Source organism: Miscanthus floridulus, chromosome 16, assembly GCF_019320115.1.
Source record: "Miscanthus floridulus cultivar M001 chromosome 16, ASM1932011v1, whole genome shotgun sequence".
NCBI lineage: Eukaryota > Viridiplantae > Streptophyta > Magnoliopsida > Poales > Poaceae > Miscanthus > Miscanthus floridulus.
In genome coordinates this window covers 111,468,579-111,493,199 of record NC_089595.1, presented here as the reverse complement: position 1 = coordinate 111,493,199, position 24,621 = coordinate 111,468,579, and the positions used below count along the sequence as shown (strand labels likewise).

Sequence of the window (24,621 nt, the reverse complement as noted above, 5' to 3'; positions counted from 1 at the left end):
TCGGACCCGCTAGCCCATCCATTCCATTCCGCTATCCGCTCCGGCAAGACAACGCTTTTCCGCGCGGCCGAAACAGCCCGCGTCAACATATTGCTCTGTTCGTTTGGTCGATAAGTCATGACCGAAAGTTGAAAGTTGAAAGTACAATTGATTTGTTACGAGAGCTGTTTGTTGGTATGGCCGCCGCAGCAGCCCTCCGCGCTCCCGCTCCCGCTCCCCACCGTGGCGCCCATGCTGATTGCCATTTGCCATGCCCCATAAGGACGAGGCGACACAGGCGCGGCGGTTTTTTTAGTGGCAAAACACGGACGGACACCGTCCCAAACACCGGGACTCCCGAGTAAAGCCCTGCCCGCCTGCCTGCGCTTCGTCTCCTCCCACTCTGACCTCGCGCAGCGCTCGCCTCCCTCTCCATTCCTCTCCTCCATCCTTCCCTCCCCCAAACCCCTGTGCACGGAGGGTGGGCGAGGGTCTAGGGGGTAGCGCGCTCGCGCGTGGCGGCCATGGAGGCGGCGCGGAGGGAGAGGAGGCACCACCGGAAGGCAGCCGCGGCGGCGGTGGCGACGGGAGCGGCGGGCGTTGGTGGCGGAGGAGGAGGAGCGGCGGCGGCACGGGCGGCGTACGGGGACGTGTTCGGCGGGCCGCCGCGCTTCGCGGCGCCGTTCGGGGGCGCGCCGCTGGACTACGCCGAGGTGTTCGGCGGCGTCGCCGCGACCTGCTCCATCCCGTACCTCGACCTGCCGCCTGCGCCCGCCTCCAGCGCCGGCGCCGGCGGCTTCTTCGCATGCCGCGGGAAGGGGGACTACGGGGAGATCTTCGGCCGCTTCGACTTTGCCGACTTCGCGCTGCCGTACGAGGACCTCTTCGGCGCGCCGCAGCGCGAGCCCGAGCCCGAGGCTGCCAGGGATACGGACCCGGAGATCGCCTCGTCCAGCGGGAGCTCCACCAGGTCTGTGCTGTGCTGCACGCGCTCCCTCCCTCTGACCCACCCCGACATTCATCGCCTGCCTGTGTGTGTGTGTTTCCGGCTGGGTGAACAGTGCGCGCGGCCTTTGCTGCTTCCCCGGTTTGGGCGTTCTTCGTTTGCAGACGTGGATTTGAAAGACGGCCTTGAGTGGGGTTCACGATTTGCTTTCTCCATTCGGAAATGCGACCGTGTCACGTCGTAGTCTGCTGGTGGGTAGATTGGGGGTGGGGATTTGCGGGCTTTCTACCTTGCACATCTTCCGTTCTTCTCGTCGAAAAGGTGCCTCTTCCGTCCGATCCTCCTTTTTTACACCGCTTTGCTCTCCGTCCAGAGTGTTGTTTGTGTTGGAGTAGCTGCTTATGCAGCATTAAGCGTTTCTGGACAGTTTTGCATTTTCTAGTTCGTAAAGGTGTCTTCCTTCTTTGAGGGGAAAGCAGAGCCTTTTCTGCTCGCTCATTATTCGGCTTGGCGTGAAATGGTGCCATCAGGTGTTGTCATTTGCACCTTTCTTTTTGGTGCTTCTGTGGCATTTGGGGGTTTCTGTTAAGGACTCGTCGTTTGCGACCTATCTATCTTCGTATATATTGTTGGAATTAAGATGTATGTGTTAGGTTGTAATCTCCTGGTGGAGATCCTCATACGGTCTGCAGACATTACAAGCACAGTCTATTTCCATGGAGTTCAAACAAAGTTGAACTTTCAAGAAGAGTAGGAATGTAGGATAGGATGAATTGATAATAAGTTTTCCACAGTTGACGTGAACGAAATTCATAGGATTGGTACGAATTTCGTCAAGCAAGCTTGGTATAGATAAATAATCTTCACTGCTTCTTAAAATCAAGTATAAGGTTGACTTTGGTTGGTGGAAGCATGTATATTGTATGTTCTTCTATGGTTAGTGGTACGCACAGAAATGGACATCCCTTGATTTGTGTTTTTCGCCCATGTGAGCAGTTTCCCTGTCTCATTCAGTTGTAACCAATCTTCCCTAATAGATTCCATGTAACCATTGGCGATGATTTTTAATCATGGGCCCACCACACCTTATAGCGCCAAATGAGTTGGTGCTCCTCCATTATTTGGTGAAAGATCTACCAGTGATTGTAGTAGAACCAAGGAACTAGTAGTCCCTGCTTCCTCCTGAGGAAGAAGCTAGTGCTACACAACAATAGGAACATGTGGAACTGAAGAGGATGTGGTAGTTGGGTAAATCAGCCAGGTCAGTGCAAGAGTGGTCAAACCACACTTTAGCATGTCCGGTTGATGTGTTATATTGCTAGGGAATGGATGCATTAAACATGGATGGGCGCACTATGAACTTGCTGGCCAACAAGCTACATCTGATAAGCTGGTGAGGCTAGCTGGCCACGGGCATTGCATGGATAATGAAAACGAGTAAACCACCACGGGAGGTGAGATAGGAGATGGGAATCGGGTCAATTTCCTTTTGCATCTGGTCCATTTCCTTTGCTTTTTTTTTCCCCTTTTAGGTCTTGTCCATAATGAGTAGAGGCGTTACTTGGTGGGGTTGGGGATTGTAACGTATGTATATCTTGTAGTGTTGTATGCTGCAGCATCCATTTTGACAGGATGCTGATAAAGGTAATGAGTGATGTCGATATGCTATATTTGTAATATCTACTGCCAGTAATTACCATCAAATATTTGTATTTATTGTCTTATATATGAAGTGCATCTCAGTGAAAATAACATGCAGCAAAATGTGATTCCAGCAAAAACAATCAAGTTTGATTTTTCAATCTGCATTCTGTAATTCAGCAACATGTTTAGTGTAACATGATTGTTCTACTTTGGTAGTTAAAAGTGTATCTGTGCTTCCTATCTGTCACATGGTTTACCGTCAACTTTTTGTATTAACAGATCATCGTTTAAAAAAGAATCCTGCCAGCTGGAGGATGAGCCTTCTATACTTCATCAACACTATCAAAATCTGGATCATCGCCAGCACTTTAAAGACCATAAGTTTTCTCCAATATCCTTCTCTCCAGACACAGAAAGTCCGCAGTTTGTGGTGTCATATAACAAAACTACTGAGAGGAGACCCGATGATCTAATTGAGATGACGACCTGCACAGCTAAACCTTCGTTGGACTTTGTGATTGATTCTCGCAATTTGTCACATGATACAGCAATCAATCATGTTTCGAGAATTGACAATGGCACAATGGCCAATGATGATGATAATAAGAACCCAAGCTCTGCTAACACGAGTGTGCGGAGTCCTGAGAGTGATTTTGCAGTTGATCAGAAGCAACAAAGTCTATCGTGGACACCTATTTCTGGAAGTATATCAGCAAATGAAAACCACAAGAACTCTGATATTCATTCAACACGCAGTACTGTAACACCTCCTGATTATGCATTTCTTTGGGTATCTGACAGTGATGCACAGACACAACCAATCAAAGTACAGCCAATATTGAGGCAGCAACCTAAACTGCTCAACAAGAAAGAGAGTGCAGCTAAAGGATGCGTCAATATTGTAAACCACAATTGCTCTCCAACTTCTGCTGCACATACCACTTCAAGTAGCAACATGCCTCACACTGACAAGAAAGTTGATGGCAATCCAACTTCTGCATCAGCAGCTATGAAGGAGGCAATGGATTTTGCTGAAGCTAGGTTAAAGGCTGCAAAAGCATTGTTAGAGGGAAAAGGTGACAGTTTTAAATTGCGGAAGAAGCCAAGTCATCTTAGAAGCACAAGGTCTATGGAAATCAAGTCTCCTATTTCTGTAGATGTCGATACTTCCGAACAAAAACTATCGGTGAAAAAGTCATCGAAAGAAGAAAAGAACCTTGATGATTCTTTGTTTGACAAGCATAAAAAGTTAAGTGCAGTCAGATTAGATCATTTCGATGACAATGGGAAAAAGGTACTTCCATTGGAGAAGCCTCAGCACATGTTGCAACACTGCACTGAGTCCTGTCAAACTTCCAGTGAACTAGAGAAACTAGGCAACTGGAAGTCAGGTAATGACTTTTTTGAGCTATCCGGAGATGATCAGAAATGCAAAACTGATGAAGTCACAGAGGGAGGTGATAAATGCAAGCAAACGGATCCCATTACTAGTGTCATCAATGATCAGAGGGAAACTGAATTCAATGCAGCAGACTCTGACTTGGACAGGTATGAAAAACCATGGGAGGTTAATGATGGCAGGAATGTGGGGGTGAAACATGTAAATCTGGGGGAGAACAAGACGGCTCCAGTGGACAAAGATAGGGTGTCTGTGATTTTAGAACCTTCTACAGAAAATATGGCACACCAAGAGACTCATAATTCAATTGGTGAGGGACTTGTAACACTGGAAAATGCTAAGGAAAGCCATGATACTGATAAATGTATTGAGCTTCCTACAAGTGGAGCCTCCACAAAGCTGGATGTCTTCAAGGATGTCTCAGGTTCATTACCAGAGGCTTGCTCATCAGTAAATGCCAGTGATCTTAGAGACCATGGTAATATTAGTCCAAATTTAAGTCCATTAGCAGGAACATCACAAGAGGACACAAACAGTAAACTGGCACCAGAAGTATCTTGCGATAGCGGGATGCAACACAGTTCTCGGAGTAATGAAAAGTTACAGGAATCCTCAGATGTATCTAATGTTGCTATTTCCCAGGGAAGTAACATTAAATCATTGATTTTAGAAGAACTTAAAGAATCTGATGTATGTGATGCTTTCACGAGGGGACCTAATAGAATTGAGCAGGAAGCTGAAAGTTATGGAAGAGAAAAATTCAGCTTTATTGATGGATCGCTCTTGCTGCCATCACACTTCCATAACAAAGGAGCCAAGATAAATTTAGTCTCTGAAAAAGTACAGAAATTCGAAATTGAGAAGAAAGTTGGTCCATGTGCACACCCTGAGGTAACAATTGTGGATCTGGACGCTGATTGTCCTAAAGATGCAAATGATGATATTCTACAAAATGATAACTTTGCGGACCCAGAAGAATCAAACATGCTGAATGTATTTGAGGTAGCTAGCAAGTTGATCAAAAGAGAACTGGATCAAGGAATGCATGGGTCATTAGGGCATGGTGAAGAGGAGAACATGGAAGAAGGAATGGATGCATTTATCTCTGATATTAATGGCAAAGAAGCAGATGAAACCGCATTAGAAAATAGTGAGTGCACAGGTACTGAAGAAGGATCTGCTCACTGTAACCTGGACCAAAATTCATCTGAAAGCACCAACAGGGGAAAAAATGGTGTAGATGCAAAGCGTGATACAACTTGTGATGAAGTTGGATCTGAATCCCTTTCAGGCGATGAAGTTGTCATCAAAGCTACAAGTGATAGCGCCGGAGAGGTTTCCAACAGAGGAGAAAGAGAATTACCAACAGAAAGGTCTACATGTGAAGATCATAAGAAGGCAATCATAATGGAAGAAAAAGACACTACAGCAAGGATATCAAAGGCAGAGCATGTACCATCTCCCTTGGAGACGACGTGTGGTGTAACTAAATCTGCTGAAGCTCCCACATCAGTTCCTATTGGGACGTGGAAAAAAGAGGTACATGGAGTTCAGAGGACCAAAGAGAGGGAGAACATGACGACAGCAGATAGTGCATGTGAGAAGGACAAAGGGTCTTCTCAAAGAGTACAAGAGAAAAAAGAAAACGAAAGGAGATTGGAGAAAGAAAGAGAACTTGCTGAGGAGAAGGAAAGAAGGAAATTGGAGAAAGAAAGAGAACTTGCCGAAGAGAAGGAAAGAACGAAATTGGAGAAAGAAAAAGAACTTGCCGAAGAGAAGGAAAGAAGGAAATTGGATAAAGACAGAGAACTTGCTGAAGAGAAGGAAAGAAGAAAATTGGAAGAGGCAGAAAGGGAGAGGGAGCGTAAAAAGGATAGACTTGCTGTTGAAAGAGCGACAAGAGAAGCACACGAGAGAGCATTTGCCGAAGCTCGTGAAAAGGCAGAAAAGATGGCTTTGGAAAGAATTACTGCTGCACGGCAACGGGCATCTGCAGAGGCCCGAGAGAAAGAAGAGAGAGCGAGTGTTGAAGCTGCTCCTCAAAGGGCTACTAGAGAAGCTAGGATAAAAGCAGAACGTGCGGCAGTTGAGCGAGCAACTGCTGAAGCTCGGGAGCGGGCAATAGAAAAGGCGAAGGCTGAGAAGGCTCTCGCAGAGGCAAGAGAACGGAGGGAACGATACAAATCCTCTTTCAAGGAGAGTTTTAAGTCCACCAATCAGGTAGGTGTATTTCGTTGGTATGGTCCATTGTGTGATGCAGTTTGAAATTCAGACTCTACTATGCAACCTTGTTTTCTTTTTGTTTCCCCTTTTTAGAGAAATCGCTGACTAGATATAAATTTTGATTCTGGATACAGGACATTCGACAGGAGTCACAATTTCAGAGGGCAACTTCTGGTAATTTCATTCGAAACCCAGATTCCGGCAACAGAGGTACTTAATATATTCAAGACTTTATTGTAAATCATGTTTTCCGAGGAAGCCTTGCATGCATTTTGTAAAAATATATTTGGTTGTTACTACTCTAATTTTCTGCTCTTTGATATTTGTTGGCAGCTGTGGTTGAGGTTGAGTCCGCTTTAAGACATAAAGCAAGATTAGAGAGGCATCAACGCACAGCTGAGCGTGTGGTATAGCTGATACTCCTTTCTGGGTTTTATTTCATTTTTTTGCCTTACGTTTGTCAGTAGTTTGGTGACGTGCACATTCCCTATTTTCAGACAAAAGCGCTTGCTGAGAAGAACATGCGGGACCTGCTAGCTCAAAGAGAGCAAGCAGAGAAACATGTAAGGCATTTACATACAGAGAACAGTCTCACTGTATCTGCGTTTATTCATAGTATTGGTGTTTATGTATTTCAGAGGCTGTCTGAATTCCTGGATCCTGAGATCAAGAGATGGTCAAATGGAAAGGAAGGAAATCTGAGGGCCTTGCTGTCCACGTTGCAATACGTAAGCAGTTAAATTTCATGCATCTTTAAATCCGTAACATAGAACATGGAAAAGGTTATCATGTGTTGCTCTGTTTTCCCTGGCAGATTCTTGGTGCCGATAGTGGCTGGCAACCGGTGCCACTAACAGATCTCATTACAGCTGTTGCTGTGAAGAAAGCTTACAGGAAGGCAACCCTTTGTGTCCATCCAGATAAATTGCAGCAAAGGGGTGCTACAATCAGACAGAAATACATCTGCGAGAAGGTTTTCGATCTTCTTAAGGTATGTGCTTTGTCCATATGGAATGCTCTGGTCCATTTGGAACTCCATTAGAGCAACCCTTTCTGTTTCTGGTTGCATTTCCAGAGTCTCCTTTTCTCTCTTGCAAGGAGTACTTTGTTTCTAGAACTTCGGTTTCTGATTTCGCGATAATTCTGGGAACGTCCTAGATAATTTCCTGCACTTTTGCATGAGTCATTCCTTTTTCTCTCAACCTTTTATGCATAAGCTGGCGCGCTTTGTGTCCCTGTTAACCACACCAGTCTGGAAAATGCACGCACATTTGCGAAGGCAATTGCAAAGAACTTTTGCAAGTTATTATCAGACCCTTGATGCACATTTTTGCCCTGCCGGAACTCTGTCTGTTCGAAGACTTTGCATTGCCTGCAAACCAACTTTTTTTTTTATTGGTGAAATGCTGCTGCAAAAACTTCATTTCTGGACGCACGGCTTTTCCTGCTTCGCGCTCTTACCTGTGTCATGCGATGATTCAATCATATCAGTAAATGAAGCGGGAACAAAGGAGAGAAACTTTGCTCACCTGCTGCCACCTATTTTGCAGGATGCTTGGAACAAGTTCACATCAGAGGAGCGCTAGGGTGGAAGGAAGCTAAGCGGCCGCTTATTTTGAGGCAGACGATTCGTTATTAGTATATTTATATAGCGGCATCGTTAGTTTCTTGATTCAAAAATTGATGTAAATATGCAGTTGTAGCCCTAGATATCCGTGTCAGAAACAGCGCAAATGATGCTGGTTATTACCTTAACTCAGAATCAGTTCAACAAAAAGAGCTCCCAGCTCATGCAATTCACCGAGTAGCAGCTGTGGCAGCAAGCCCCCAATGCTTTCACCTCCCCGACGGCAATGTGCGGTTCGTCGTCGTCGTTGCCAAATCTTTGTTGTCGGATTACGCGATGCAATGAATCGGCAGAATCGGGTTGTTTTTCGGGCGGATCGGATTGGCTTAGGTAGGTCGGATAGCCCATGATCAGATTTAGATCTTTTTGGTAGAGCTTCAGCTTGGCTATGACACAGTTCGTCTGCCCGGACAGAAATAGCTGGCTCTTCTAGCTCGATCGGTGAGAGTTGGAATGGCTGAGCAGCTCGAGCCGGTGCCTAGTGTTCGTGTTCATCAGGATGGTGATCGTGAATCTGCAGCCGTTTTGTTTGATCTCACTCCTGAGCGTATTTGCAAGCAACGCTCCTGTGACTCTGAGCTGCAAGCCAAGGTTTACTATACTTGGACTAGCAGCTGCAGCATTGCTCATAACGAGGAGTCACTGCGTGCCTGAGGACGTCGGACGTGCCGGACTGCTTGTGTGACCACTGACAAGGTTTGTCATGGCCGGAAACCTGTCGTAGGTTGCCGGGAGCCCAGGATTGTGCGTCTAGTATGGACGTACTAGCCCGTAGGGGTGAGCATGTTGTGGCACACCTAGGCTAGCTACCTGATTTGATTTGTTTCTCGTTTTTGTTGTCCCTTCCGGTTGTTGAACTTGGAGTTCCCTTTTTCCCTAAAAAAAACTTGGAGTTCCCTTTTTTCTGTCCGTGTACTTTGTACTACTGCCTCCGTCCGAAAAAGATAAAATTCTAGTTCCATCTTTAATAAAAAAAACAAACTATTTTAAAATTTAATCAGATTTATAAAAGAGTATATTTATGATGCCAATGCTAAATTACTTTAACTATAATACGGCCCATGTAAATAACAGTAACAATTTTTATTATTAAATATCTTAGTGTGATGGTTGCTAGACTTAAAGAGTAAGAATTATGGGTTGAAATACTCTTTCCTCTCCCTTTCAAGAGAATTATCATGGTGCTATTTGTATCATTTACTCATAAAAGGGGCATGCATGTGCACTCAGTCTGGGCGTTCGGTTAACCAAAACCGATCGGTTCGGTTCTTCAGCTAATTTTGGTTTCGATTAATTCGGTTCGGTTTCGGTTCTAACCGATGGAACCGATTTTTTCAGGAACCAGGAAACAACACATTCAATTGCAAATTTCGGCAGCATTTTGCCTGATTTTCATGCAGTCAAAAGGGACAATTTAAACAGCAATGCAGCATAAAACAACAGTACAACACATATATGTTATTGTTCTCTCAAATATTCAAGTATAGAGCAATATTCAAGCCTGCAGTAAAAAAACAAGAGGTCCAACAGCTTAGTTTGGTTATTTCAGGTCAATTCGGTTAACCGAGTTCTGGAACCGAATTAATCGTAATAATTTTGGTTTCTGGGAACCTGGAACCGAACCTGGGACCGAATATTTCAGTTTCGGTTAGTTCGGTTCGGTTCTTGGTTTTTCGTGCCCAGGCTTAATGTGCACGGTGCTAGCCATAACTATTTAACTTTGAGTTGAGTGGTAATTAAGCAAAAGCACGCATGTGTTTATGGCTATTCACTTTGGAGTGGAAATTAAGGTGAGTGCTAAACCAAGTAACTTATGCATAATAAGTGACAGTAAAAGGCATGCATAGTGCTTGAAATGTCGTGCATAACTCTCACGTTTAAACATGGGCTAGCATGTGTATATAAGGCCCTGTTTGGATTCATGGGGAGTTTAGCCCATGGCTAAAGATTAGCCCTTAGAATAAAGAGGCTAAAGTTTAGCCCATAGGGTTGTTTGGATCCAGAGGCTAAAGATTAGACATATACCCTACAATGACTCATTTGCCCTTAATTAATACTCATGCACGGGACTAATATGGGTGGGTGGGGGTAATATGTGTCTTTTACTATGAAGGGACCACTTTTAGCCTTCTTTAGCCCACCTTGGAGGGGTTAATAAAAAAGGAGTGGGCTAAAGTTTAGCCCCCACTTTTAACCCTCCTATTTGGATCCATGAGGGCTAAAATGTGACTAAAAGAGGCAGGCTAAAGTTTAGCCTCATGAATCAAACAGGGCCTAATACACATGAAAGTAGACTAGTTCTTTTATCATCGAGAGAATTAAAAAGGTAAGAAGGAAGTGTGAAGAGAAATATTTTTAAGATGCAAGAAGTAAACATGGTGCATGGTGAGTTTGTGTTATTTGGCACATGAATAGTTTATTTGTGCCACACACATATCAAAGGTGTCTATTTTGATTAATTAATTTTGGCTAATGCGATCTTTAAGCTTCCATGAATTGGTATTTATGTTAACAATCAGATAAGTGATATTATAAAATTCCCTATAAAATTGTATTCTATGACCATGGTTCTAATTTTTTGATATTATAAATACTGATACGTTTTTATAACCAAATCTGATCAAACTCAAGACTTGATTTGAGCCGATCCTACGCTAGAACAATATTCTTTTTCCAAATGGAAGGATCGTGAGTTCGTGACGGCGAGTCATTGATCACAAATCATCAGCCACGTTTCCATAACAAACAGACCTCGGGCTCGCCGTCTCGATCACCGACCAGCCGCCGTACGAGCGGGACGGCACGCGGCGGTACATGGCGCCGGAGATGCTCCTGGGGAAGCCCGACTACGACGCCATGGTGGACATGTGGTCGCTTGGCTGCGTCATGGCGGAGCTCCTCACCGGGAAGCCGCTCTTCTACGGGGAGGACGACAGCGAGGTGCTCCGCCGGATATTCAGCGTGCTCGGCGTGCTGGGGCAGAGGACGTGGCCGACATTCAAGTCCCTCCCGCTCGCCGGCACGGTGGTCCTGCCGCCCGTCCGCCACCGCAACAGGCTGCGGCAGCTCTTGCCCAAGGAGCGGCTGTCCGCGGATGGATTCGACGTCCTGAAGCGGCTTCTCTCCTGCAACGCCGACAAGAGGCCGTCGGCGTCGGCCTCACTCCGCAGCCCGTGGTTCACCATAGACATCGACTCTACGGCTTCAGTTTCTCCTGCTGCTGCTGCTGCAAAGAAGGTTCAATGATCTGAAACAGAAGATGGTGTAATGTATTATTATAGTGTATCTGTTATGATGTTATCCCTATTTGTGACGTGCATGCTTTTATGGTTAATTAGGCCCTCTCAATGGGTAGTTCTATGACGTTGTTTCCAAAACAGCCATGTAATATAGAATAATGAAATGAAAATTGGATGAAATACTTAGTCTCAATGCAAAGTTTTATTCCATAGTTTTATGAGCATTTAATTTCAAGGCTCATAGATAGTTGGTAATCGTACCAAACTCATTTCTTCTTTCTCTTCTTAAATACACTGTCATGTCATCAGAAATGTCTATGTGACAACCTATTTAATGCAAATGAAACTCAGCATAAAACTTTCACTAAGACTGGCCTTATATTACTTGTAGTGACTAGTGTAACTTATCCACCCGCATTAAGTCAGGTGCTCGTATTTTTTTTAGATTTATTCTAGGATTTATAGCAACATTATTATTCATTTTTTATAGTCTCAAAAAAACAACAACTATAAGACAAACACGTATCATTTCAAACACCTGGAGCTTTGAAGTTAGGCCTATAGAATGGGGGGCTAGGGTTCAGTATTAAGGTTCACAGGAATTCGGCGGTTTTATAGAGTGATCCTAAGAATGATGGGTTTTGCCTAGCAAACATTAATGCCTTGTTTGGGAGAGCTTATCCCAAGGGCTTCTCGGAAGGAACCGGAGCCGGTGGCTTCTCCGAAACAACTCTAATTCCTCTTTTTACAGAGGACTACAAATAGCTTCTCATAGTAAACCGTTTGGTATGGCTTCTTCGGAGGAGTCAGAGCGAGAGAAAAGTCATATTTCCTCTGTCCCAAATTATAAGACGTTTTGACATTTCTAGATCCGTAGCTTTTATTATGTATCTAGACATAACATATATTTAGGTGTGTAGCAAAAACTATGAATCTAGAAAATTCAAAACATCTTATAATTTGAAATAGAGGGAGTACTCAACGAGAGTGGTCGAAACCCAACGAAGACCCTAGGTTGTAACGGGCACTAGAGGCATACTCTATATCAACAGCAATCATAAATAGCCTTAGTTCATATCACGAATAATCCCTTAGACTAAGAACATTACTCATGCAACATTAGGGCAAACACTTGGCCCTGTTCGGCTGGCAGAATTTTGGCTGAAACTGGCTGAAAAACACTGTTCCGGCTGAATTGTTGTGAGAGAAAAACACGGTTCCGGCTAAAAAAAGAAGCCGAACAAGTCGAATATGGGATAAGCCGAACGGGGCCTACATGTACGGAGAACCGGAGACGGCACCGACTTTGTGTCCTCTGTGGTGTGGGGACTGAAGAAATAGACCACCTTCTGCTTGCTTGTCCTTACAGTGTCGAAGTCTGGAGTTTGGCCCTCAGACTCCCTGGGCTTGATGATCTCTTGCTGCTGGACATTGCGTCTTTCTAGGTTTGGTGGACGACGTCGAGGAAAAGGGTTGCCAAAATGGCTAGGCGAGAGGATTCGACTCCAGGTTTGGTGGACGACGTCGAGGAAAAGGGTTGCCAAAACGGCTAGGCGAGAGGATTCGACTCCATGGTATTTGTTATGTGGTTGTTAGGATTGAGAGGAGAGCCGATGGTAGCAGCTACAGTACCCATGACGCTACAGTACCGCATGCACTGTTCACGTCTAGGGATGCGGGGAGAGAGAGAGAGAGAGCTGGCCGTGGGGCGTTTGCCCACGGCTGGGTAAGAGGGAAGGGTTTTCTTTCTTAATTCTTGCTTGATTAAATCGATACATCTCCTTTTCTTATATAGAGAGATTTACTTGACTCTTAAGTAAGCGACCCTTATCTCTAAGTAACCCTAACACTAATGGGCTATACAGCCAACCCAGGTCCAATAGACCCCTGACGTACTCTAACAGTATTGCTCGTTGGCTGGGAACTGTGGAAGGAAAGAAACTCCAGGACGTTCGACGCAGCGGCGAGGCATCCAGCTGTGCTCTTCGGCATCGACGAAGCCAACCTTTGGGTCAGAGCGGGCTTCCGTCACCTTACTAGCTTGCTGCCACTGCTCTTGGCAACGTCGCAAAACAATTCTGTAAATTAGCCATCTGAGAACTCTATCTGTGTTTGTGTGCCTGTTAGTTTGTCTGTCTTTTGGTAATCAATGGATTACGTAGGATTGATGTAGATGTAACTAACCGTAACTCTACTACTTGATGAAACACGTGTCACAAGGGCACGTTCGTGAAAAAAAAGAACCGGAGACGATGAATATGCCAGCTAATTATGCTCTAGGACCAAAATTAAAAAGATGATATTACAAAACAAATGAATATTCAGAATAGAATAATTTAAGAGTATCCCCATAAAACCATTACGCAATTGAAAATAAACCATAAAGGCCTTGTTCGTTTCTCTTTTAATCTGTCTTTTTCAGCTTGTTTTTTTAGCCGGAATAGTTTTTTCTCTCACAACAAATCAGCCGGAACAGTGTTTCGGCTTGTTTTTTCAGCGAAGCGAACGGAGCCAAAATATGGATGGAAAAAAGTGGGGCATACATGAAAACATGAAGAAAAGAATAATGAACTAGTAGCTTATAGCCAGCTAACAGGAGAGGAAAGAATTAGGCCCACAAAGCATCGTACGCTGGCCCACCAAAGCAGCTTTCCTGACTGTGAGCGGCCTGTACCCCCGGCGGAGAGGGGCTGGGCCGCGCTGGTAAACAGAGGAATTCGATTTGATTGTCAGTCCAAGAACAGCATAGTCAACCCCTCTAGGACCGAACGCTGGACCAGAACGTCACACAACAAAACAACTGAACAATCGAAAAGCTTAACAGTCAGCACTTTTCCCTAATTTTCTTCCTACAGAGAAGAACCGGATTTTCTTGATTGCAGCCCCACACCCACCCTACCCCTGGCTTCTTCAATCTTCAAAATGGCTTCTTGCTCTGTCTGAAAATCCACAAGAATGTAACTGAGAGACTGACCACAGAACTAGAAAAACAAGGATTTCGAAATCTTACAAAATCATCTGTTGCCTGAAACGTTCTCCAAGAACTTATTCTGAAAGAGGCTTCCGAGCAAGAAAGAAGTACATTGGCGTGAAGATCTCCTTCCTGTAGTTATTTATACAACAGTAAGTAAACAATTGGAAAGATACAATGAAAATGTAGAGGATAGTGCTGGCGATTCTGCTTTCTGGTTCAGAAAAAACAGACTTACTTCCCACCCTCTACAAGACCTTCTGCAGCCTTCTCTAGGAAATTGGAGACCCTCTCACTGCCTTGTGGGGCAAGACCAGTGTATTCCAATGCCTTGACCTGAAAAATATCAACAAGAGACTCAAATGCCCATTCAACAAATCTTTCACTATCCCCTAAATGTCAGTTGTCATCCAAACATAGAGAATGATAACTTATTTGATCGTTCAGAACAAATCAGATAGCACAATTAACAAATGAAGTATCCAAAAATGAAATAAACTATTTATTGGCCTCACCATAGTGCGAGTAATCATGCGTCCCACAGATGTCAAACGGAAGCTACTCAAGGAAAATCGGCTCGGATCTAAGGGCAAGTACCAGGGCAAGGGGGAATCCTCAGCTAGATCTTTATCCCAAACAACCTGCATGAAAAAAAAACGACTTACACATCTACTCCCTCCGTCCTGTAATATAGCGTATTCTAGCATTCAAAATTTATCCTCAAATATAATGCATTCTAGAAGGCAGAAACCCATTTTGCATTAAATACTTTCCATTTATCAGCTAATCACCACAAATCGTGTTGATGATAGCGTCTTATTAGGAAATAAAGTGAGGGCACATGCGTCTTTTGTGTTCTCTCTTAATCTGTCTTAAAATTTTTAGAATGCATTATATTACATGACAGAGGGAGTACACAGGTAAGCTATAAAACTACAATATATCAATCTGAAAGAAAAAAAGAACAGTCGTATATTGCTTTGTCAATGGTGTATATGTATTTACCCCTATGTGAAATGTAAAGAACATGATCATAAAAAGGGGCAACATAGTCTATCTTACCTCAAAACCGGCATCTTTGACTGCCTGAAGACATTGCCTAGTGCTTCTGATATCTGGCAGGCCATTGCCAAGCTCAATTTCATCCTTAATCCTTTTATGGGTTGCGTTGTTTGGATCATAGTGACCAGTAATGCACCACTCATATAAAGCGAAGCACTGGCCAGGCTTCAACACACGGTATATCTCCTTATAGCAGCCAACCTTTGCAACAAAAATACTAATTTAGTTTTCCATTAGAAAAAAGATATCAAGATCGATCAAAAATCTTACTACAGAAATGACAATTTTATTAGCAATTTAAATCTTATTACTGGATCAGGTGCATGACATGTCGCCTCAATTGCATAAACAGCATCAAAGGTGTTATCATCAAATGGCATCTTCATGAAGTCTGCCTGCATTAGAGAAATATGAGCATTGTCCTTTAGCTTAACGGTAATTTAAATAACTCCACCAACAGGCAACCTTCTGTTAAAAAAGAACAGCATCTTAACTTATATAGAAGAACATGGAAAAATGTGGACAGTATTCTAAGCTCCATCTAAAAGCATCAACCTTGCAACTTCTTTATACAGCCATGCAAATGCATAGAACTGTTACCATAATAAGATTTGCAATTTTGCAGAAAAAGGTCATTAATTACTTTATTATTTTCAACAGCAAAGCAATTGCAAAAAGGATACATACAAGAGTAGCAAGCACATACAAGAGCTAAACCAAGAAAGCAATGTGGCCTAGTCGATAGGCCAACTATACCTTGACAAAATCGCAGGTTCCACTAACTCCTGCCAACCGATTGAGCTCCTGAACATCAAAGTGTTGTGTTAGCATAAGAGCAACATGATAACTAGTGCATCAATGAAAGGTGGTAGTTTAAAAATGTGGTTTCAAAGAACCTTTCCCCTGGTTATCTGGTATTCATTGTTATTCAATCCAGTAACTGAAGTTGAGCTGCATGAAAACCATTTGCATGATTCAGTTAGCCGTGGGGCTTTAACAGAAAATGGATCAAATACTGAAACGAAAGAAGGCAGTGCTCTAAATAAACAAAGAGTGAAGGTGCCATCCCTCCAAAGCAAATCGACCACAAGTGCCAAGTGCCAAATTTTAACTGATAAAGATTAATCAATTCTAATGCATTGGTCAGTTTGTTAAAAGGCTATAGCCAAGGACATCACATTCACCAGCATCAAAGAACTTTAACTTGAGAATCTGACCTAAATCTTGCAATTTCTCTCAGCGGTCCACCTATTCCGCAGCCCACATCCAAAACCTACAGTTAAAAAAAAAGGAAAGCACACATCCTCTAGTCATGCAAGAGCAGAAAAAACAATTCACAGACAGATTTCAATAGGAGAACTGACCTTCATTCCTGGTTTCAAGCCAAGCTGCAGGGCAAGAAAATGCTCATGACGCTTGATGCTTTCACGTAAGGATTCTTCATTCCATCTAACATAATCAGCATAGTTAAATTACCATGGACCACTGGTGAGCATAACCTATGTTACCTTTTTTTTAGAGTAGGCACTAAAACACTTATTCATTCTGAAAAATCAAAGGCCAACATATAATTTTTCTGCAAGGGAGTTCTCTCTTTAAGCAGAAAGAGAGGTTCTGCAAGGTCTTCTCACCTGTGAGCAAAGTGGAAGGATTCACCCCAACCATACTCATAGAAGCTAGTGGCAAGATCATAATATTTGTTAACCTAATAAATCAGGAAAAAAAATCAGTTGCTGATATTTATCTATCTCCAGTATATAAAACACTATGAAATAAATAGCCTCTCATAGTCTCACTCCAATGCTGTTATCATTCATCCTAAGGTCATGCAGAACAAAAAAACAGTTTCAGCACCATGGATCAGTTAATACTTAATAGAGTGATGTGTTCTGCCAATACTTCACATTATTTTTAGAATAACATCTATCCTCAAGGCAATCTAGTTGAGCAGAATTGCAAGCAGGCAAACCTTTAGCTTAGCAGGTGCAGTTTATCTAAAAAGCCACAGTACAGCTAGAATAAGGGGCATCAAATTTGTAAAAACCAAAAGGTCTCTTTGAAAGGTCCTATTACCATATCAGTGTAGTTGGACTTTCTTGCTTCCTCCTTCCCTCCATAATATCCATGATATTTCTCATACCTTGAAAAATAATTTTAAAATAAAATCAGAGTAAAATAAACACAATTACTAGACAGATATTTCTTTGAAAGGGAAGGGACATGATATGAACCAGGACGCTAGTTCCATTCAGCAGATTCTACAGTATGTTTCATCCAAAGGTCAAAAATGAATATTTTGATGCTCCTTAATGGTATCTACTGCATGAAAGGACAGGTTGACAACTTAACCTGAAATGTGGAGATCTAAGTTGAGCTAACACTGCACCAGAAGATAAGCTAAGATAGTGACATCCTGGTCATACAACCTCAGATGCACATTTATTAGTCCAACCACTAAACATGAGAATAGGTAACAATCCCGTACACCGTACAGGTCAAGGGCAACATTTCTTATTATCAAAGCAGGGAGGTTCGGCCGCTCCTCAGGGTGTCCACGTCGCCCTGATTTCCCCGCCCCGTCCGATCTTCCGATCGACGGCCCTTGCTCTCCCCACCACTCTCTACAGTTCCCGGTCCCGCTACGAAACCCTCGGCGGCTCTCACCGACACCGACGCCCTCCTCCTCTCTGCTCTCTCGCTCTCTCTCTCTCCCTCCCTCGCTCCCGACTCACGACGCGGCTCAGGCGAACGCGCAGGGCGACCTCGACGGTGGCCCGACCTCCGCGCGGCGGCGGCGTCCCTCCTCCTCCTCCTCCTCCACCAACAACACCACCACACCACTTCCTCCTCGCGACGCAAGCCAGCGGATCGCGCGGACTAGGGTTTCGCCCCTCCGTCGCCGGTCGTCCCCACGGCCGCGCGGCCAGCCAGCGGAGGCCCTGACGCGCCGGAGGCCTCTGGCGGCGGACGAACCTCCGTGGTGGCCGTGCATGACGACGGGGAGGTCACGTCAGCAACCTCGGCGGTACATCTGGAGCGGCCGCTCTCGGGGCCCCTCCCGGTGGGCGATCTGGGCCTAGAGCACGGCCTCGACCTCGCGCAGGCAACGGAGGCGGTGGATCTGCGGCGACCAGCCGGATCCACCGCGAGCCCTCCCCGTCTCCGCAAGATCCGCCTGCTGGGTGGCCGGATCTGTCACCTGGTTGGCCGGATCCGTCGCCTTCTGGGCCCCTCTGTCAGCCTCGGTCGTCGACAGCGACGCGCGCGGGGGCGCTAGGGTTACCGCTTACACGCCATCTCCGGTACCCAGCGCCGCTGCTCTCTCTGTTCGACATCTTTCGCTTATCTGTACCTTTTGCTAATTGCCACATTGTGTGTACTTTTCCTTGTGGTGACCTAATTTCCTGATTCTAATATGGCAAACGCTAGGATGCTACTCAAGTGCTGATAGTAGCTGATTTGAACAACTTGCTTATAGCATTAGAGCATTATAATATGGCAAAAGCTAGAATGCTACTCAATTACTGATAGTAGCTGATTTGAATAACTTACTTATAACATTAGAGTATTATAGTACCTGATTTCAACAGCTTGCTTACCATGAGAGTAACAACTTAATTAGCATGAGAATAACTGAACCACCGACCTTGCCAGGCATGTTATAAAATACACAACTTCCTCCTGAGTTGCTACAATAGTTTTTAGTTTATTTTCCACTTTTGTATTTTTTTCTCGAACACCTAGGAGAGCTGCTTATCATTTTTCATTAAAAGGCACCGTACCACAGAGTATGAACACCACACCCACCGCTCCTCCCTATGCCTAACAGTTCAGCCAATTAAGACCAGCCAGTTCTTGTCGAGTTGTCGTGAACCGACGCTACTATCTAATGTTTACATTGATCTGTTATTTTCTTAGTTACAGTGATGTGACCCTTACAACTTATCTTGTATGTGTCTTTCTGGAAATCATACATCAAAAGCCCTATGGTGTTAGTCGGGCCCAGCCTTGGTGCTGCTGTTGCCGTTGATTCTTCAGTCAACTACCCGGAGGCGGTACATGCTCGAAATAGTTTTGTTGTCTATATTTCTTTAGTACTGCAGACTACAGAGTAATACAAGAGATTAAACTGATGTATCTGTAGTGCTTCCTTTTATGTAAATTTTGACTACTATGCCACAAGCCTTCATACAAGACAGATCTTACAAGTTTGAGAGATTTATATTCTAATTAGCTAATTTAAGCTTGGTTTCACAAGTCTCGAAATTGATCTTCATTGCTGCAGGTGTATACTATGAGGGCCCGAAAAATGTGACTAAAATCCCTAAATTTGTTTCATATGCCGGGGTGAGTCATTCTGACTTCCATGCTAAGCTTATTTAGTTTTCCATTTCATTTTACATGTTTTATTTTTATGTCGTTATGTCTGTATTTTCCATTCGATACTTAGCTTATTGGTTATGGCTGTGCTTTTTATTTTATAATGATGGCTGTGCTGCTTTAGTGGAATGTCTCTGGATCAAAGAAATCTTATGGTGTGTGTCTACATTGGCTGGGTGACTGGACTACTGGAGTAAACTGATCGTTTTCTTTGCTTCCCCAGGTGTTCATATTGAAGAGTCTTCCACTGCGATTTTTAGCAACAAGTTTGCCATTTAAAAAAACTCCAAATGAATTCTTTGATTGGGTGCAAGTAAGCCTCTATGGATCACTTTGAACTTTAAAAAGAACATAAAAAGAAGAGCTCTAGTAGTTTTCTCTACCTTTTCAAATTAGGGACAAGTCCATTTTCTCTTCCAATCAAGTTGACAGCTTTTTTTGAGAGGTGTCAAGTGATTGCCTTGTTAATGGCGTTATGTGTTTGGATTTTGTTGGTGCTGGTAGATGTTTTGTTTGCTTAGCTTCTATTGTTTAAGGAGGCTAAAATTGGTCACAATTAATGCTCATCATGTCGCTTGCCATTTCGGCGCAACGCCGTGATATATTTTGTGAATATCATAGCTTTGGATTGCAATTTGCTCGTTGAGTCAATTACCATCAGATTATCAAGCTGTGGAGCTTCAATTTTTTTTATCTATTATCAGCTCACAAGGTGGCTAACACTAATATATATATGCTGAAATCATTAAAGTTCCTATGACATGCATATGTGTGAGTAAAATTTCTACGAGAATTAATATCGTTGCACAAAATTTATGAAGTGCCGTGGTTTTCTCAACAGGATTAGGCACTGGCAAATTTAACATTTCTCTGTAAGACCCGTGTGGTCTTTAGAATGTAGGTATCTCCTTTCTTACCTTGCTGGCGCGCGCGATGGCTGTTTAACAATGGCTACTGTTTAGAATGTAAGTATCTCCTTTTCTACTTTGCTGCACTTTTAGATCCGTTTCTAAACTTGCCTACTGTTTAACAATGGCTGCACAAGATAGCTTGAATGATAGATGGTTTATATAGTCCACGAGATGGTTTGATCTGACCTTCTGAAGGATGCTTCACGTATGGTATCTCTGGGAATTAGTGTTCATACCTTTAAAAGTTTTATGAAATTCAACCAAGACATCTGGACTTCTTTCTTGTGTCAGCCTTACTGTCACAATGGTCATGACTTGCCATTTCCTAACTCAATTATTAATTACTTTACCACTTTCATTGTCAGAAATATCTAACTGTGTGCTGTTTTTTCCCATGAGTTACCTATTTTACGCTATGCTATCAAAATTAGCGCACTCAGAATATATGAAAATAAATTGTTCTTGCTATCTTCCTATTACACTCAGTAAGTCATTAAAAATTAGATTACTACAGATTTTTCTTACTGCTGGGACATTAGTAAGCTACTGACCTTGGTAGTGTAAGATCGTCGTGCAAATCATCGATAACACGACATGAAACCATCAGGTCGATGCACATTGATAAATTTAAATCCTTGTACATACAACCGTCCTTTTCTTCTGGTGACATGAAAGTAGTAGTATTGTGTAATTGTGTTTATTTCGTCATCACAGTTAGTATTGCTTCGGATGATCTTATATCACTGGCCCACTGTTCTATATTGGTCTGCTGTGCACTACTGCCTTTGAATATTATACATGCCTGCTATATTTAAAGTACTACAGCTCACACTTACCACTGATTAATTAATCAAACATTACTTGCCGATTCGCAATTTCTCATGCTATATTTCCCAGCCCGGCAAAGTCGTCGACCCATATTGAAAAGAAACCTACAAAGAGGAAGCTGTTTGAGGACCAATCTACTCATGAGGAGGTTTGTCCTCTTTGTACCCACAAATCATATCTTCCCCCCCCCCCCCTAAACTGTACACCGCACATACTGATGCTAGACCTGCATTCCCACACATAACAAATATGAATACAGACTTCATGTTAACTATGCTCAGCGACCTCTGTCGATCAGGTACTTTCCCTATAGAATCAAACAACCTTCACTGAACCTGGTCATGAGACCTCTCAGGAACTCAACATAGACGTCCAGATCATCGGACATGATAGGGGTACACAGGAACAACATCCAGAGGACCACCTAGACAACCCAGCAAAAAGGTATTAAACACTAACTATAAATCGGAGATTCACGTTTTTTGCAAAACTGTTTAAAGTGATAAGTTACAACATGAGCATATAATCCTTCTGTGCAACTTCTCAACAATAATAAATATGCTCTGCTTGCAGGCCAACAGCTCAGGATACTAAACCACATGCCAAGTCTGGTGGACGCAAATCATCATCAGGCAATCAGAAAAAATGATACAGGTTTTTAGATACATACTGCCATAGTTTTTTAAAATCACCTTCTTCAACACTGCTATTATCACCTCAACCTATTTGATATTTTGTACAGCTTGTCAAACCCCTTGGTGCATCGCCTTGTATATGGCCGTCACAACGCCTACAACCAAGCTCATCTTCAACACAATGTACAGTGGTAATTACAACACCGGTTCAAAACTTGGCTGCCTAAGTTACTATACCGACATGCAACCTGGGCGCTTTTGAACCTCGTCGTCAGCATTCTTGTATAGTCTAGGATCCCACTATCTAATGTTATAAAACTATGAATCCTACCTGCTGCTAACTGCACTGTACCAGACTCTATGCCAGGCTATAACCTGTCGCTGGACATATAGTGTGAGCTGTTATAATATGTCAGTAACACTACCCTAACATTCCAACTCGAAAAATTGCCGGCTTCATGACATCCATCCATGTAATATAAGTACAATTTGTACCATTGCGCTGCATTTACCAGTACTTGCTATGCTTACCTATACCATTTGATTTCCCATTTAATTGCCCGGCGTGCGCGATGGCGCACGTGATGTACTAGTAGACATCAAGTACTAGTTGGTGAGCTGTGGCACAAAGCACGCCGGTTCTTGATTCAGAAAGCCCACATCTAAAAAATAAATGAAAATCATCTAAACAACTATCCTACAAAACATAAAAACAGAAGGCAATGGCGCAAGCGAACTAGTACTACATTGATGCTTGGAAATGTAAGTCCACAGAACAGAAAGCAGCTGCAATTATATATGGCCTGAAGTACAGTCAACTCCTCAGGTTCGTTTATTCCCAAACGTCATCGGGAGCTTCACAATATCCACAAAACGAACATCGGTGGGTGACGGACACAGAGAAATGTGACTGTGAGTGATGAGATTCAGATACACACTCATCGACTGCCGATTTGACTTCCTCCTTGTTGATCTTCCCTCTGTCAAGCCCACAATGACGACTGTCTGAAGGACTATCGGAAGGAAGCGTATTCGTTGGAAGACGTCATCTATTTAGGATTACGTATTCAATCGTTTATGTAATACCAGTCTATGACGTGTGGGCCCGGAAGGGCAGAACCATTCGGTTTTAAGAGACACCGTGAAAACTCCGTAAGGGATCGCACTTTAGAATACAGACATCGGCAGTAGGAATCTTTCCTCTGTCTTCCCGATCTACTGTTCCTCTTGTGTTCCTCACGTCGGCGGTGATCACCGACGGCAACGGGGTGTGACAAGTGGTATCAGAGACGACGTATCCTCGGCGTGGGGGGCGACGGGCGACCGAAGCTCTTCTTCGCGCTAGTTATCCGGCGACGGCTGCCTCGCAGCGGCGCCGACACTCCTACCATCCGGTAACCTACTACCTTCAACCCACCTCACCGCAGTTGCTCAGTCCGTCTTGGTACGAAACACGACCGGCCGCCTTGATCTGCAGTTCGTAATTCCGGTGGGCAGGGGATCTCCGTTAACGCCCTCGAGGTGTTCGACGGAAGGAACCAGAGGTCCCTCCTTTGGGTTGAACTGGGTCGGCTCCGGCAGTGGCACTACTCCACCTGAGCTCTGCAATTTCCACCACCACCACCACCACCTCACTATCATCCCTACTCAGATCCACCACCACAGCCCCAATCCACCCCTCCTATCACTCAGATCCGATCGATCTACGGCACATCACTCGACTGGGAGACAACATCAACAATTCATTGGTTCAGGCGGCGAGAACCTGTGAACAGCCATCATTCTGCTCCCTATCCTTCATTAGCAAGCAATCAGTCGAGATGAGGGTTTCGGAACATCGTTTCCGTGTGAAATTCCGTAGTCTCACAACGCTGATTGTTGTGCGGTGGCGAAGGCGAAGAAGTGTCTACACACTCGGGTTGCAGAGCAGGTCTCTGTGTAAAATTCCTTGGTGGTGCCTCACTTCTGGGCGTAGTCGGCGAGTTCAGGTGTAACAGGCTAAGGGGGAGGGCTACCAAACCCGTTGTTGCACCTCGGTATCAGTCACAACGGCTCCCAAGAAACCATCCATGCAGACCCAATTTATCTTGGAAGCTATGTCTAAGACCAGTGAAGAGGGCAATACAAGGTGGGATCAGATCATGGGGAACTTTGATCTACTGTTCGCTCAGATCAATGATTTGGGTCTCATTCAGCAAGAACTAAAGACTCAGGTCACGGTAGCTCAGGAGGAACAGAAGAAAATTGCCAAGCAAGTGCAAGCCAATGGTCAGGCAGTGGCTAGTCTGACAATCAGGCAAATGGAAAAAGAAAAATTAGAGGATAGTTCAGATAATGCCTCAGTTGTCTTAGCTGAAGAAACCGTGTTTGATAATGTGTTTGCTGCCCCGACTCATGACCACAAGCCAGGCACATCCAAGAGAACCCATGGCCATTTCAACAAGGATCAGTTACCTCACCACTCCATTCCAAAAATGCAATTCCCCATGTTTGATGGAACAAGCCCCAAAATATGGATTGACAACTGCTGCAACTATTTTACCATATACAACATTACAGAGTCCTTGAAGGTCACAGCTGCCGTGATGCATCTGGAAGGAAATGCAGCCAAGTGGTGGCAAGCATACAAGCAAAACCATGTAGCGCCTACATGGCAGCCCTTCTATTCCCTTATACTGGACAAGTTTGGTGCTGATGATTTCAGGCAGGCCCTCGATGACTTGTTATCCCTCAAGCAAACAGGCACTGTGGAGGAATACACTACTGCCTTTCAATCT

The 24,621-nt window shown here is 44.0% G+C and overlaps 3 protein-coding genes across 4 annotated transcripts; 2 read left to right on the top strand and 1 right to left on the bottom strand.

Annotated features, from left to right (window-relative positions):
- Positions 1–293: 293 nt before the first annotated feature.
- LOC136511566 (auxilin-like protein 1) lies at positions 294–7,968 on the top strand. 2 transcript variants are annotated; one of them, XM_066505609.1, is made up of 8 exons: positions 294–949; positions 2,849–6,188; positions 6,326–6,401; positions 6,525–6,598; positions 6,689–6,754; positions 6,830–6,919; positions 7,006–7,182; positions 7,742–7,968. In XM_066505609.1, the coding sequence occupies exons 1-8, from the start codon at positions 504–506 to the stop codon at positions 7,775–7,777; spliced, it is 4,305 nt and encodes a 1,434-aa protein (XP_066361706.1). In that variant the 5' UTR covers positions 294–503; the 3' UTR covers positions 7,778–7,968. The 2 variants fall into 2 exon arrangements, with proteins under 2 accessions (XP_066361706.1, XP_066361707.1); XM_066505610.1 differs by lacking the exon at positions 294–949 and adding an exon at positions 1,089–1,246.
- Positions 7,969–10,193: 2,225 nt separating this feature from the next.
- On the top strand, positions 10,194–11,064 carry LOC136511289 (putative cyclin-dependent kinase F-2). Its single transcript, XM_066505413.1, has 2 exons — positions 10,194–10,203; positions 10,568–11,064. The coding sequence occupies exons 1-2, from the start codon at positions 10,194–10,196 to the stop codon at positions 11,062–11,064; spliced, it is 507 nt and encodes a 168-aa protein (XP_066361510.1).
- A 3,038-nt stretch (positions 11,065–14,102) lies between these two features.
- Positions 14,103–22,816, bottom strand: LOC136513377 (cycloartenol-C-24-methyltransferase 1-like). Its single transcript, XM_066507386.1, has 12 exons — positions 22,783–22,816; positions 17,164–17,230; positions 16,722–16,795; positions 16,455–16,539; positions 16,308–16,363; positions 15,987–16,041; positions 15,847–15,894; positions 15,402–15,485; positions 15,091–15,291; positions 14,544–14,669; positions 14,267–14,364; positions 14,103–14,160 (listed from the first exon to the last, which is right to left on the bottom strand). Exons 2-12 carry the CDS (start codon positions 17,164–17,166, stop codon positions 14,103–14,105), a joined length of 888 nt encoding a protein of 295 aa, XP_066363483.1. The 5' UTR covers positions 17,167–17,230; positions 22,783–22,816.
- Between the last annotated feature and the right edge of the window lie 1,805 nt (positions 22,817–24,621).

Excerpts from the sequence above, each read along its gene's own strand:
- LOC136511566 (XM_066505609.1), top strand. The coding sequence starts at position 504 with ATGGAGGCGGCGCGGAGGGAGAGGAGGCACCACCGGAAGGCAGCCGCG. Across the intron at positions 6,189-6,325 it reads GTTTTAAGTCCACCAATCAG|GACATTCGACAGGAGTCACA; the intron begins GTAGGTGTATTT and ends TTCTGGATACAG. Across the intron at positions 6,402-6,524 it reads CCCAGATTCCGGCAACAGAG|CTGTGGTTGAGGTTGAGTCC; the intron begins GTACTTAATATA and ends ATTTGTTGGCAG.
- LOC136513377 (XM_066507386.1), bottom strand. Across the intron at positions 16,540-16,721 it reads TCCTTCCACTTTGCTCACAG|ATGGAATGAAGAATCCTTAC; the intron begins GTGAGAAGACCT and ends TGATTATGTTAG. Across the intron at positions 16,364-16,454 it reads GCTTGAAACCAGGAATGAAG|GTTTTGGATGTGGGCTGCGG; the intron begins GTCAGTTCTCCT and ends TTTTAACTGTAG.